The sequence below is a fragment of the Bubalus kerabau genome, chromosome 16 (assembly GCF_029407905.1).
Source record: "Bubalus kerabau isolate K-KA32 ecotype Philippines breed swamp buffalo chromosome 16, PCC_UOA_SB_1v2, whole genome shotgun sequence".
Classification (NCBI taxonomy): domain Eukaryota; kingdom Metazoa; phylum Chordata; class Mammalia; order Artiodactyla; family Bovidae; genus Bubalus; species Bubalus kerabau.
Window position 1 is genome coordinate 6,639,231 of NC_073639.1, and position 13,484 is coordinate 6,652,714.

The 13,484-nt window shown below is 35.8% G+C and overlaps 1 protein-coding gene across 3 annotated transcripts in view; it reads right to left on the reverse strand.

Annotated features, from left to right (window-relative positions):
• Nucleotides 1–495: 495 nt before the first annotated feature.
• RBM46 (RNA binding motif protein 46) overlaps nucleotides 496–13,484 on the reverse strand; it is a 59,374-nt gene continuing 46,385 nt past the window's right edge. For 2 of the 3 annotated variants that reach the window (XM_055549940.1, XM_055549941.1), the window contains exon 5: nucleotides 496–1,440. In XM_055549940.1, coding sequence (XP_055405915.1) covers nucleotides 1,241–1,440 — 200 coding nt within the window. In that variant the 3' untranslated portion in view covers nucleotides 496–1,240. The remainder of the gene's footprint in view (nucleotides 1,441–13,484) is intronic. The other variant, XM_055549942.1, reaches the window with a different exon arrangement.

Below are 13,484 nucleotides of genomic sequence, written 5' to 3' on the forward strand. Positions count from 1 at the left end.
AGACTAATTTACTATCTCCAATAACTTCTGCTAAAATAACTTCAGTAGAAGAAATATACGCAGCTATTTAATATTCTACTTATCAAAACCCTCTATTCCATACAATGAGTTGATTATCAAAGCTAATATCTGGTATCTAACCAGTGCAAAGATTTTTGTCTCTTATGGAAACCATCATTAGAAACTGATCACAGATGTATGCTGCTAAACTATTAAACAGCCCAAATGACCTGAGTTCATTAATTATTCATAAGAAAGAGGGGAAACCATCACTGGGTTAATCAACAAAATATTTCTACTGGTCCCTAAAAAGGACTTTGTTATTATGTTTCACAAAACTATTAATTTTCTTCCTGCATTATCCTTTGCTTTGATCCCAAGGAAGACACTGAGCCTATGCAAACCAAGTAGGGGAAATTGGTTTTTAGAAGGGCAAGTCAATTGTGAGAACTAAACTTTTTGCGCATACTAATACACAAGTGAGACACACGCATATTAGAAACACTGTATATTTAATGTCAAAGAATTTGAATTCAAGTACAAAAATTAAACAACACATGATTTCAACATTAAAAAACCATAACACTTCTTACTCAACTATACATCGAATATCACAAAAACAGAAGTATAACTACAAAAACCTTGAATATATTAACGGCAAAATTATAATTTATCTTTACAACAAATAATTATTAACTAAAATATTTATAGTTATTTTCAAGGACCACAATGGTAGACTGCTTTTTCTTTAGTACTGCATAAAATTTGCATCTTAATCTTTTTGCCCTTCATTTCTTTTTACATAATAGTTAGATGCTTCTGGTTATATAATTGTTCTAATCTCTGATACAGATAAGTGATCCTTGGTAATCAAATCTAGTGCTTTAATACTTGTGAAACTCTATTTAGTAAAGTTACAATGAAAAAAATTAATGTAAACTTCTGGGTTCTATTGACCACTCAAGAATCAGAAGTTATTTAAAATCCCAAAAATTTAAAACTAACAGTAGTTTGTTATACCTTTATCAAGAGAAATCACTGAGTAACTTTTTAACCGTAGCATTTTTACAAGTTTTACAACTGTAGGTTATTCTGATGTTTACTATGGCTGATGTTTACTATGTTGAATATATAATTTTCTTTTTAAAACCAAATGTACAGACCCGATTCTAAAATAAAACAGTATTTTAATGTGCATGCTTTACAAAGAAACTTCATACTCCTGTTTACAGTATTTTCTTCAGAAGAATGAGGCCTGATTGGAGATATATAATCGCTGTCCAACATGGCCGCCATTAGCAAGAGGTACCGTTGGTGACAAGGAATAGCTTGGATAAGAGTAAGGCCTTGAAGTATAAGGAAGCACGCTGGGAGTCCCAGAAGAGAGGGTAGCACTAACAGGGGAAAGACTATTTATTGAGCTGCGACGGAAATTGTAGTCTGTAAATAAATACATAACAATTATGCTGCACATCTTTATGGTTACAAATTTAACTCAAAGAGACAACGCATTATAACTATAATCACAGTTTAACATAATGTTCTAAAACTTTCAAAATCCTGATCATCTTATATTGCTTGTAAAGACTATTTCAGCATTCACTGCATTGCAAATTCTGACAGTTTCATCAGTCAGTTATGTAAACTTTCACTGACACAATGCTTCAGAGATCTTACTAGGATGCATTGTTGGATATCTATCAATTGTTTTGTGTCTTTATGATCACCAAAAAAGAGAACCTCTGATTTCTCTTACTCTCTTCACAATGAAGCTCCTTTTAAATCTGATATTGACACTAAGGTGTAGGTCATCCATGAAGAAAAGATATAAAACACTGAATTCATTATTTGCTTCTTTTTAAAAATTGTGTTAGGTGAAACATTTACCCCTGGATTGCAAAAACTGTCTAACATTTCATTACTTAAATATTAATATAAACAATTATACAACTCGACAAACCAACTTAATATCAGAATCCTACCAGTACCATAAAACAGTAAAATGAATCATCTTCATAAAATAAACATCAAGAAACCATTATCAACTTACAATATTGAGAAATCCAAACATTAATCCAAATTATTTTTTGAAAACCAGTACTTGAAATATTACTGTTCCAAAATAAACATTAATCTTATGTAGATGCAATTTCCTGCTTCATTAATTATAATGTTTAGAGATGTGTGTGACCATTAAAGACCAAATCTGTTAAATCCTGTACTTTCCAAAAACTCAACTATGTTCTTTAGTGTAGAGTAAGTCAAAGAGTGTGAAAATGACTATAAAATGATTATTTATAAAAGGTATGGTACTTCTAGGAATGGAAGAAATTAGGTCATCTAATATATCGGTCAAGTTTTTTCTACATTTTCCTGGTACTATAAATGAGACTTAAAAATGAACATTAACTTAGTATTGTCATGGAACTTAATAGTAGGCCAACAGGAATGAGATCAACTGCAGGGGAATAAGCTCAAGAAACATCAGAAAGAACGTAGTTAAGAAAAAAAAAATGGAAAAAATAAAAATCAGTTAAATGTAAGTTTAATTTCTAGCACTGTAAAATTCTATAATTAGAATAATTTTTATAAACTTTTAATGGTACCATAAGATCAATGAAAGCAGTTTGCTACAAGAAGACAAATACCAAGACATCCAACTAAAAATATTTTCAATATTTTGAAACTGGATAAGGAACTATCCATTTGATACCATTTGCTTTCCTAATATCCAGGTATAAAGTAACATAAATCCACGTATTATAGAAATTTTTTTTTCTTCTTTTAAAGGATCCTCTTTGCCTAAAGCATTACAATATTGAGTATAAACAGAAATCTTAATGTTTCTGATAATTCTAATAATTGTTTTTTTTAAAGTTCTGATTCTCTCCTCTCATTCTAAAGATTATCACACAATCAATTCCTTATTCATATAGTTCATGCTTTCAAATTTTAACAATGTGATCACAGACAACATGATTTAAAAGAACAGATCTTTAAATAGTTATACTTTGTATATGGGGAAATGCAGTTTTCAGAAAAATCACTTTCACTTTGGGTTTATATCCATTCAAGATCTAATGCAGCCTGTTCATGGAATGTGGCTAAAAGAGAGATTTTCAGAAGATTTCACAAAGAAGATACAGACAACTGGCTACTTACAGAGTGTTCATTAGGTCTGAAAAACTGCATTTTTGATACACCCCTACTGTAAACCTTCAATTTAAAAACACACTAATGACCACTGTAGTCTCACATTCTGAAGGAGACTAAAATATAAAATTAAAAGGGTACTTTGATGGCTTTATTCATAGAGGATAAATAAAGAAAAAAAAATTCTCTCTAATACTATGAAGATTGGGAAATAAAAAGCTTCAGATGTTAACAAGCATTTCAAAAAAAATTCTTTTGCAATCTAAAACTCTAAATATATTCAGAAAAACATCTGGGTGTCTAGAAAATATAATACATACCAAACTTGAGATAATACCTGTGAGATAAATCTAGATGAATTGTATTTCCTCTAATACATAATTTATGTATCACAGACAACAGAACTCAGAAACATCACTGATTTCTATGAAACAACAAATTAACAAATGAATTAAAATTCCTAACATATATTTACTTGTCCACCTCTGCTTTTTCTTCCCAATGAACACCCTTAGTTCTTGTTCATCCTCTGTTTCTGCCTCAGACTGGGATATGGACTCCCCTCCCCACTTCTTCTTATGGGAATGATACAGAGCCAATTTCAGAATTTTACACTGATAATTATTCAACTGTCTTAACACTTTTTAAATTGAGGTAAAATTTACACTTTACATTTAAATTGAGGTACAATTTACATGGGGCTTCTCTAATAGCTCAGCTGGTAAAGAATCCACCTGCAATGCAGGAGACCTGGGTTTGATCCCTGGGTTGGGAAGATCCCCTGGAGAAGGGAAAGGCTATCCACTCCAGTATTCTGGCCTGGAGAATTCCATGGAATGTCTAATCCATGCGGTCACAGAGTCGGACACGACTGACTTTCACTTTCACAATTTACATACAATAAAATGCATACATCTTATGTGTTCATTACAATGAGTATTGCTAACTATAAAAACCTATGTAAACAACACCTAAAGCAAGATATAAAACATATCCTTCAATCTAGAAGATCCCATTATCCATTTCAGAGCCCTTCTATTGGAGGCAACCACTTTCTGATTTCTAGCATTATTAGTTTAGTTTTGCCTGTTCTTGGACTTTATATAAAATGAATTCTTAAGGTACTTTTTATGTCTAGATTCATTCATGTTATATCAGTAGGCTGTTGATTCTTATTGTTGAGTAAGTAGTAGTCCACTGTATGAACACACCACAATTTCTTTATCCATTTACCTGTTGATAAAAATTTGAGTTGTTTCTAACTTTGACTATTATGATTAAGCTGTTATATACATTCTTATACAAGTTCTTTTGTGAATACATATTTTCATTTCTTTGGGGTAAATAACTAAGAGTAGAATTGCTAGGTGATAGCGTAGAGACAGATACTGCTAAACAGTGCATTTACAGCAGTACACACATATTGCAGTGATATGAAATGATATCTCATTTTGGTTTTAATTTGTATTTCCCTTATGTCTAAGGACTCCCTGGTGGCTCAGACAGTAAAGAATCTGCCTGCAATACAGGAGACCCAGGTTTGATCCCTGGGTTGGGAGGATCCCCTGGAGAAGAAAATGGCAACCCACTCCAGGCTTCTTGCCTGGAGAATCCCCATGGACAGAGGACCCTGGGGGGTTACAGTCCACAGGGTTGCAAAGAGTCACACATGACTGTAAGACTAACATTTTTACTTTCACAAAATTTCATCATAAAATTTAGAGGGCTCCAGATAATCTGGGTTGAAGAAAACCTCACAGACTGCTAAATGGGGGCTACATTCCTACTTGTTGTGGCATACAAGAAACTGGTGGAACACAACCAAGCTGTTTAAATTGCAGAAGATAAGTTGCAAAGATCTGAGATGCAAAGGCTGGCTACAGGCATATTTCACTGCATGTAGCATCTGAAAAGATTCTTTGTTATGATTTATGAGGGTCCTGGTTAGGTCTTGGATCTGACCCCAGTGACTTGCAATAAAAATGAAACCAAAGGCTTGAACTAGATATTTTACTAAAATGGTCACTTACTGATCATTCTTACTGGTTTTTTCTTCTTACTGTTGATATCAATAAAGTTTTTTACTAATTAAATTCTCTAAATCAAAATATTAAATAGGAATAGCTTGAGTCCTCAGAAGTCTCTACTTTAAACCACCTCTTTCACTGAAGAATATTACCAACAAAAGATGGTTGATTTGAGTGACTTTTCCATATTCCACACAGTTAAACAGAGAAAACAAGTCAAAAATTAGGCCTTCTAACTCCTAGGAAAGTACTATTTCCACCTGATCAAGCTCTTTTACTCTGACAATTTTCTCAAAACTAGGTTGAGAGAAAGTGTTTCAAAAGGGTGTTGTGGGCAGGGTGAGAAAGAGAGCGCTGAAGCTTCCCAGGTGGCTCAGTTGGTAAAGAATCTGCCTGCAATGTGGGAGGACCTAGGTTTGATCCCTGGGTTGAGAAGACCCCCTCATGTAGGGAATGGCAACCGACTCCAGTATTCCTGCATGGAGAATTTCACTGACCAGAGGAATCTAGTGGACTACAGTCATGGGGTCACAAAGAGTCAGACATGATTGAGTGACCAACACTAAGCTACCCGGCTTCTGCTTGCACCTATCCACACCCTCATTTTGCACTTCAACACACAACTCTGCATTCCCTTGCTTTAAATGCTAAACTTTTATGCAACATTTCATTTAAGGAAAAGGCCCTTTTGTACAAAAAAATGTATGAGTAACTTGCTCTAATATAATGCTTTATTAGAGATATCATTTTAATCAAATCCTCTAAAATTCCATATTTATATGCTGAATAAAAACATTTTTACAGAATAAATTTGATTTATAGGCTTAACCTTAAGAGGGCCCTTGATTCCAGAAGACTTTGAAGCTATGTCTGGAGTGAGCAGGATCGTGAGTCATAGCCATGGTGCCACGTGGTGCCAGGGAGCAAGTGCAGAGCCTGGCAGAACATGTCCCACCTGCTTGCCAGTCCTACCTCTGCAGTGAATACACTGTGGCCTCCGACCCTTCTCTGTCCAGCATGAGACAAACGCCACCAATATGTTTCTCAGTGGAAACTAAGAAATAGGTATACTGATTTATTCTGTTTGAGTCTTGCTTTTCTGTTTCTCTCTTACACATCTTGATGGGACATCACACAATCGCCAACTGCTTTTGTCTTATACAAAGGAGAAAGCCTTAATAGAGACTTTAAAGTGAGTTCCGAGAAAGCATCCTCTCATATTAATCTTTTTCTTTTAGTTTCTAACAAGACACTCTTTGAATTCATTTTCCATTAGAAAGTAAATTCCTCATAATTGGTTTTTTCCTTTCTCCTTGTTAGCTCTGTGAATTCTACCTTGATATCCACCTCTTCTTTCTGATGTACCTTTTTAAAGTGTACGATTCAGTGATCTTTAGTACATGCATAAAGTTATGCAACAAGACCCTCAACAGAAACTCTGTATGTACCTATTAGCAGTCACTCCCCATTCCATCTCCTCCAGCCTCAGCAACCACTCACTTTTCTGTTTCTACAGATTTGCCTATTATAGATTTTTCATATAAATGAAATTACATAATTAAGGTGGTCTTTCTTAACTGACTTAGCATGATTTAAAGGTTCATCCATGTAGTATGTATCAGAACTTTTTTATAGCCATCGTATAGAGATATTGCATTTTGTTTATCCAAATTGTTTATCCATTTGTTTATCAATGGACATTCACCTTTTGGTTGTTGGGAATAATACTGCTAAAGAGTACGTGCACAAAATTTTGTGTGAACATATGTCTTCAATTCTCTAGAGTGAATAACTAGGAATGGAATTACTGGGTCATATGGTAAACTCTATGTTTAACTTTCTGAGGTATTGCCAATGATTTTCCAAGAAACTATATACCATTTTAACTCTCCCAACAGCAATGTGAAGCACCCGATGTTTTGACCTGTGAAAAACATTTCCACCTTTAACATGTATTTTAAGCATTTCTTTAGATTTCTATGAGATCTCTGTCAAAATTTTGAAAAAATTTCATTTTACCATTTTTTATTTCAATTTCTAATATTTGAATAGCCATAACTATAGTAACTCAATAACTTTCTTTTACTGAACCATTGAATTTCATCTTTAAAATAGTTTTTTTCTAACAATATTTTATATATATATATATCTAGAATATTTTAAAAAGGCTAGGTTCAAACATAGACATTAAAATCATGTATGTTAGAAAACAATTAACATTTATCATTCATTATGCTGTATTTCTATCCTAGTACAGAAGACCAAGAGCTAACTGTATAGCAGAGGAAAGCATTTTCAGAATTGGTAATTATTAAGCAACTATAACCTATGAGATATTTAAAAATCATTAACTAAATTTTTATGTGGTATTTTTGACTGGACTACATTAGGAGTATCAAATTTATTGGTATTTTTACCTCATTTACTTTCCCTACTTCAAGTAAATTTTTTTTTTAAGTATTTAATTTCCTACTTAATTTTTCCTATCAGGTGACTGATAGTAAAGGGCAAAGAGTACACATGCAATGACCGATGTGTTTCTCTAAGACTAGGCCCACAGAGTAACTGAGGTCAGTATTTCTGTTTTAACATGATTTATAGGAGGGTTTGAATATGATAATCTTAGTAATAGGTGCCTGAGTAAGAAAGTTACTGTCTATAACTGTTTCCTTATAAGCTTATAGTTAATTAGTTATCTGATTTTACTAGATGATTCTATTTCTCAAATTCAATTTTGAGGGGAAATTATTAATTAAATTATGGACTGCAGCCTATCAGGCTCCTCCACCCACAGGATTTTCCAGGCAAGAGTACTGGAGTGAGTTGCCATTGCCTTCTCCGCATTACGGTGTAATTCCCATATAATTTTGAAGATATGGGTTTAAAATTCTTACTCTAAAAACTTTGATATCATAAACATTTTGTCAATTATCTGTATTATTAACAGCTGTTTCATTCTAAATTATCTAAAGATTATAATTGAAACCCCAAAACAAAGGTTTGAAATCCTTGAAAATGCAAACTAATATCACTACAGTGAAAGCATCAGTTTCAGTGCCTGCCTGGGAAAGAGGACGCAGAAGACTAAGTGGATTATAGTAAAGGTGACAGAAATCTTCTTTTTCTTGATTTCACAGATTTATAAAGCAAAACTGATCAGAAGTCTACACTTTAAATTTGAGCATTTTATTGTATTTTAATTATACCTCAAAAAAATTATAAAGAAATCCCAAGCATTTCTCTGGGTTAGTTTAAGTTTCCCAAACTACATCCCACACAATTCTTGAAACAAGAATCCCTTGGGCCAAAAAACATCTTAGGAAAATTTTAGGAAAGATGGATCTAACAGCTAAACAAATTGTACTATAGTTATTCAGGATGCTAACTGCAATGCATTATAACTTCCAAGGGGAGAATATATAGTTCATGGTTCTTCCCAAACGTGACCACAGAAACAGCTATTTCACTGAACAACTGTGCAAATCAGTATAGGAAGAACCTTTAATAAGACTACTATATAATGGGAAAACATTAAAAAGAAATCAGAAAAATTCTTAAAATATGTTAAATACAGCAATTATAAACTCAAATGTCTTTAGAGGCCAAGATGTAACAAACAAAAAAGCTCAAAAAGGACCAAATGTAAAATAATAGGGGTCCAGCTATTTGTACTGAAGTGAAACCTAGCTGCTTTCCTGTCAAAAAATTGAAGAGACCAAACAAATTCTTTCTAGAATTTCCAGTATGCTACCTTTGTATTAAGAGATTTAATTATGTCAAATTCCTTTTAATGCTAGTTTATACACCATTTGGAAAAAGAGGAATAAAAGAGCAGCCTATGAGAGGGAAAATTATGATTTGAGTTATAGCAAACTAGGCTTTCTAGGTGGCGCTAGTGGTAAAGAACTCACTTGCCAATGCAGGAGACAGACAGGAGTTCAATCCCTGGGTTAGTAAGACCCCCTGGAGGAGAGCATGGCAACACACCAGTATTCCTGTCTGAATCCGAGGTCCAGAGGAGCCTGGCAGGCTACAGTCCATAAGGTCACAAAGAGTCAGACATGACTGAAGCGACACCACACATACAAAACTAGGCTTCAGTGTAGCTTAAAAATTGTAGCTCACTACAAAAACTGTCTGAGCCAAGGTGAAGACACAGCTCTAAGACAGCCAGCAACTCTTTTCAAGTTTCATTTCCATCAATAAATTTAGTCTTCATACTTTAAAATTTGAACAAAAAAAAATTGTAGGGAAGGCAGTTCTGAAACAGCATCACATATTTAAAAATTTTAACTAAGAGTAAGATCTATACAAATAAAGTTTTAAGTTTCAAATTTAAATATATTGCTTGTATCTGAAGTATGCTGCTCTCTGTTCAGTTGCTAAATCATGTCCTACCCCATGGACTGTAGCACATTGGGTTCCTCTGCCCTTCACTGTCTCCCCGAGTTTGCTCAAATTCATGTCCATTGAGTTGGTGAGTATCTAAATATCTCATCTTCTGCTGCACCCTTCTCCTTTTTCCCCTTTCTCCTTTTGCCTTCTGTCTTTCCCAGAATCAAGGTCTTTCCCAGTGAGTCAGATCTTTACATCAGGGGGCCAAAGAATTAGAGCTTTAGCACCAGCATCAGTCCTTCCGATGAATGATCGGGGTTGATTTCTTTAGGATTGACTGGTTTGATCTCCTGGGTGTCCAAGGGACTCTCTCAAGAGTCTTCTCCCACATCATAATTCAAAAGCATCAATTCTTAGCGTTCAACCTTCTTTATAGTCCAACTCTGGTATCCGTAGTTGACTACTGGAAAAACCATAGCTCTGACCATACAGACCTTGTTGGCAAAGTGATGTCTTTTTTTAATACACTGTCTAGGGGCTTCCCTGTTAGCTCAGTTGGTAAAGAATCTGCCTACAATGCAAGAGATTCCTTGGTTGGGAAGATCTGCTAGAGAAGGAATAGGCTACCCAACCCAGTATTATTGGGCTTCCCTTGTGGTTCAGCTGGTAAAGAATTCACTTGCTTGAGGGAGACCTGGGTTCGATCCCTGGGTCTGGAAGATCCTCTGGATAAGGGAAAGACTACTGACTCCAGTACTCTGGACTAGAGAATGCCATGGACATGCACAGTCCACGGGGTCACAAGGACTGGGACATGACTGAGCAGCTTTCACTTTCACTTAGGTTTCTCATAGCTTTCCTCCCAAGGAGCAAGCATCTTTTAACTTCAAGGCTGCTGTCACTGTCTATAGATAATTTTGGAGCCCAAGAAAATCTGTAACCGCTTCCACTTTTTCACCCTTTCCCATGAAGTGATAGGATCAGATGTTGTGACCTTAGTTTTTTGAATGTTGAGTGAAGCCAGCTTTTTCACTCTCCTCTTTCACACTTATCAAGAGGCTCTTTAGATTCTCTTCACTTTCTGTCATGAGAGTGGTATCATTCGAATATCTGAGGTTCTTGATATTTCTCCTGGCAGTCTTGATTCCAGGGTGGAGGAATTGCACATGGTGTACTCTGCATATAAGTTAAATAAGCAAGGTGACAATATACAGCACTCCCATACTCCTTTTCCAATTTTGAACCAGTCAGTTGTACCATGTTTGGGTCTGCTATTTCATGACCTGCACACAGGTTTCTTGTTTATCAGGAGACAGGTAAGGTGGTCTGGTATTCCCATTTCCTGAAGAACTTTCTAGTTTGTTGTGATTCATACAGTGAAAAGCTTTAGACATAGTCAACGAAGCAGAAGCAGATGCTTTTCTGGAATTCCTTTGCTTTTTCTATGATACAATGAATGCTGGCAATTAAATCTCTGGTTCCTCTGCCTTTTCTAAAAGGCATCTGGAAGTTGTACATCTGGCTTGTACATCTGCAAGTTCTCAATTCACATACTACTGAAGTCTAGCCTGAAGAATTTTGAGCATTATCTTGCTAGTATGTGAAATGAGAACAATCATATGGTAGTTTGAACATTCTCTGGCATTACCCTTCTTTGGGACTGGAATGAAAACTGACCTTTTCCAGTTCTATGGCCACTGCTAAGTTTTCCAAATTTGCTGGCATATTCAGTGCAGTACTTTAACATCATCTTTTAGGATTTGAAACAGCTCATCGGAATTCCATCATCTCCACTAGCTTTGTTCATAGTAATGCTTCATAAAGCCCACTTGAATTCACACTCCAGGATGTCTGGCTTTGGGTGGGTGACTATGGCATTATGATTATCTGGGTCATTAAGACCTTTCTTGTATAGTTTGTCTCTATATTATTGATACCTATTCTGAATCTCTTCTGCTTCTGTTAGATCCTTACTTTTTCTTTCCTTTATCGTGACCATCCTTGCATAAAATGCTCCCTTAATACCTCCAATTTTCTTAAAGAGATTTTTCTATTGTTTTCCTCTATCTCTTTGCATTGCTCATTTAAGTAGGCCTTTTTATGTATCCTTCCCATTTTCTGAAACTCTATATTAAAGTTGGGTATATCTTTCCCTTTCTCCCTCGTCTTTTGCTTCTCTTCTTTCTTCAGCTATTTGTAAAGCCTCTTCAGACAATCACTTTGACTTCTTGCATTTCTTTTTTTTTTTTTTTTTTTGAGATTACTTTGGTCACCGCCTCCTGTACAATGTTTTAAACTTCCGTCCATAGTTCTTCAGGCACTCTGTCTCCAGATCTAATCCCTTGACTCTTTTCGTCACTTCCACTGTACTAATCATAATAGATATGATTTAGGTCACACCTGAATGGTTTAGTGGTTTTCCCTACTTTTTTCAATTTAAGTCTGTATTTTGCAGTTAGGAACTCATAATCTGAGCCACAGTCAGCTCCAGGTCTTGTTTTTGCTGACTGTATAGTGCATCTCCATTTTCAGATGCAAAGAATATAATCAATTTGACTTTGGTATTGACTATTTTTAACTTATATGCAGAGTACACCATGAGAAACGCTGGACTGGAAGAAACACAAGCTGGAATCAAGATTGCTGGGAGAAATATCAATAACCTCAGATATGCAGATGACACCACTATGGCAGAAAGTGAAGAGGAACTCAAAAGCCTCTTGATGAAGGTGAAAGTGGAGAGTGAAAAAGTTGGCTTAAAGCTCAACATTCAGAAAACGAAGATCATGGCATCTGGTCCCATCACTTCATGGGAAATAGATGGGGAAACAGTGGAAATAGTGTCAGACTTTATTTTTTGGAGCTCCAAAATCACTGCAGATGGTGACTGCAGCCATGAAATTAAAAGACGCTTACTCCTTGGAAGGAAAGTTATGACCAACCTAGATAGCATATTCAAAAGCAGAGACATTACTTTGCCAACAAAGGTCTGTCTAGTCAAGGCTATGGTTTTTCCAGTGGTCATATATGAATGTGAGAGTTGAACTATAAAGAAGGCTGAGCACTGAAGTATTGATGCTTTTGAACTGCGGTGTTGGAGAAGACTCTTGAGAGTCCCTTGGACTGCAAGGAGATCCAACCAGTCCATTCTGAAGGAGATCAGCCCTGGGAGTTCTTTGGAAGGAATGATGCTAAAGCTGAAACTCCAGTACTTTGGCCATCTCATGCGAAGAGTTGACTCACTGGAAAAGACTCTGATGCTGGGAGGGATTGGGGGCAGGAGGAGAAGGGGACGACAGAGGATGAGATGGCTGGATGGCATCACTGACTTGATAGACATGAGTCTGGGTGAACTCTGGGAGTTGGTGATGGACAGGGAGGCCTGGCGTGCTGCGATTCATGGGGTCGCAAAGAGTCGGACACGACTGAGCGACTGAACTGAACTGAACTGACTGACCATCTGGTCAAAACTGTTAGCCTTTGTCCTGCTTCATTTTGTACTCCAAGGCTAAATTTGCCTTGCTATTCCAGGTATTGCTTCACTTCCTACTTTTGCATTCCAATGCAAAAGTGTGAGTCTTTCATGGATCACGGTCTTGTCATGGCAAAGGAGCTTGTATAACTTAATGAAGCTATGAGCCATGCCATGTAGGGTCACCCAAGATGACTGGGTCATAGTGAAGAGTTCTGCAAAATGAGGTCTAGTGGGGGAACAGATAGCAAACCACTCCAGTATTCTTGCTGCAAGAACCCCATGAACAGTATCTGAAGCATGAGTTATAGTTAATATTTATTGAGCACTTACTAAGTACAAAAAAATAACTACTCAAGATTAGCAGTATTTAATCCTTAACAATAGCCTTACAAGGTAAGCACTACTAATTTTCTCTTTAACATGGAGGAAACTGAGGTACTGAAAGATAAAAAACTTACTCAAGAACATACAGATTACTTCCCAGTGAACTACAA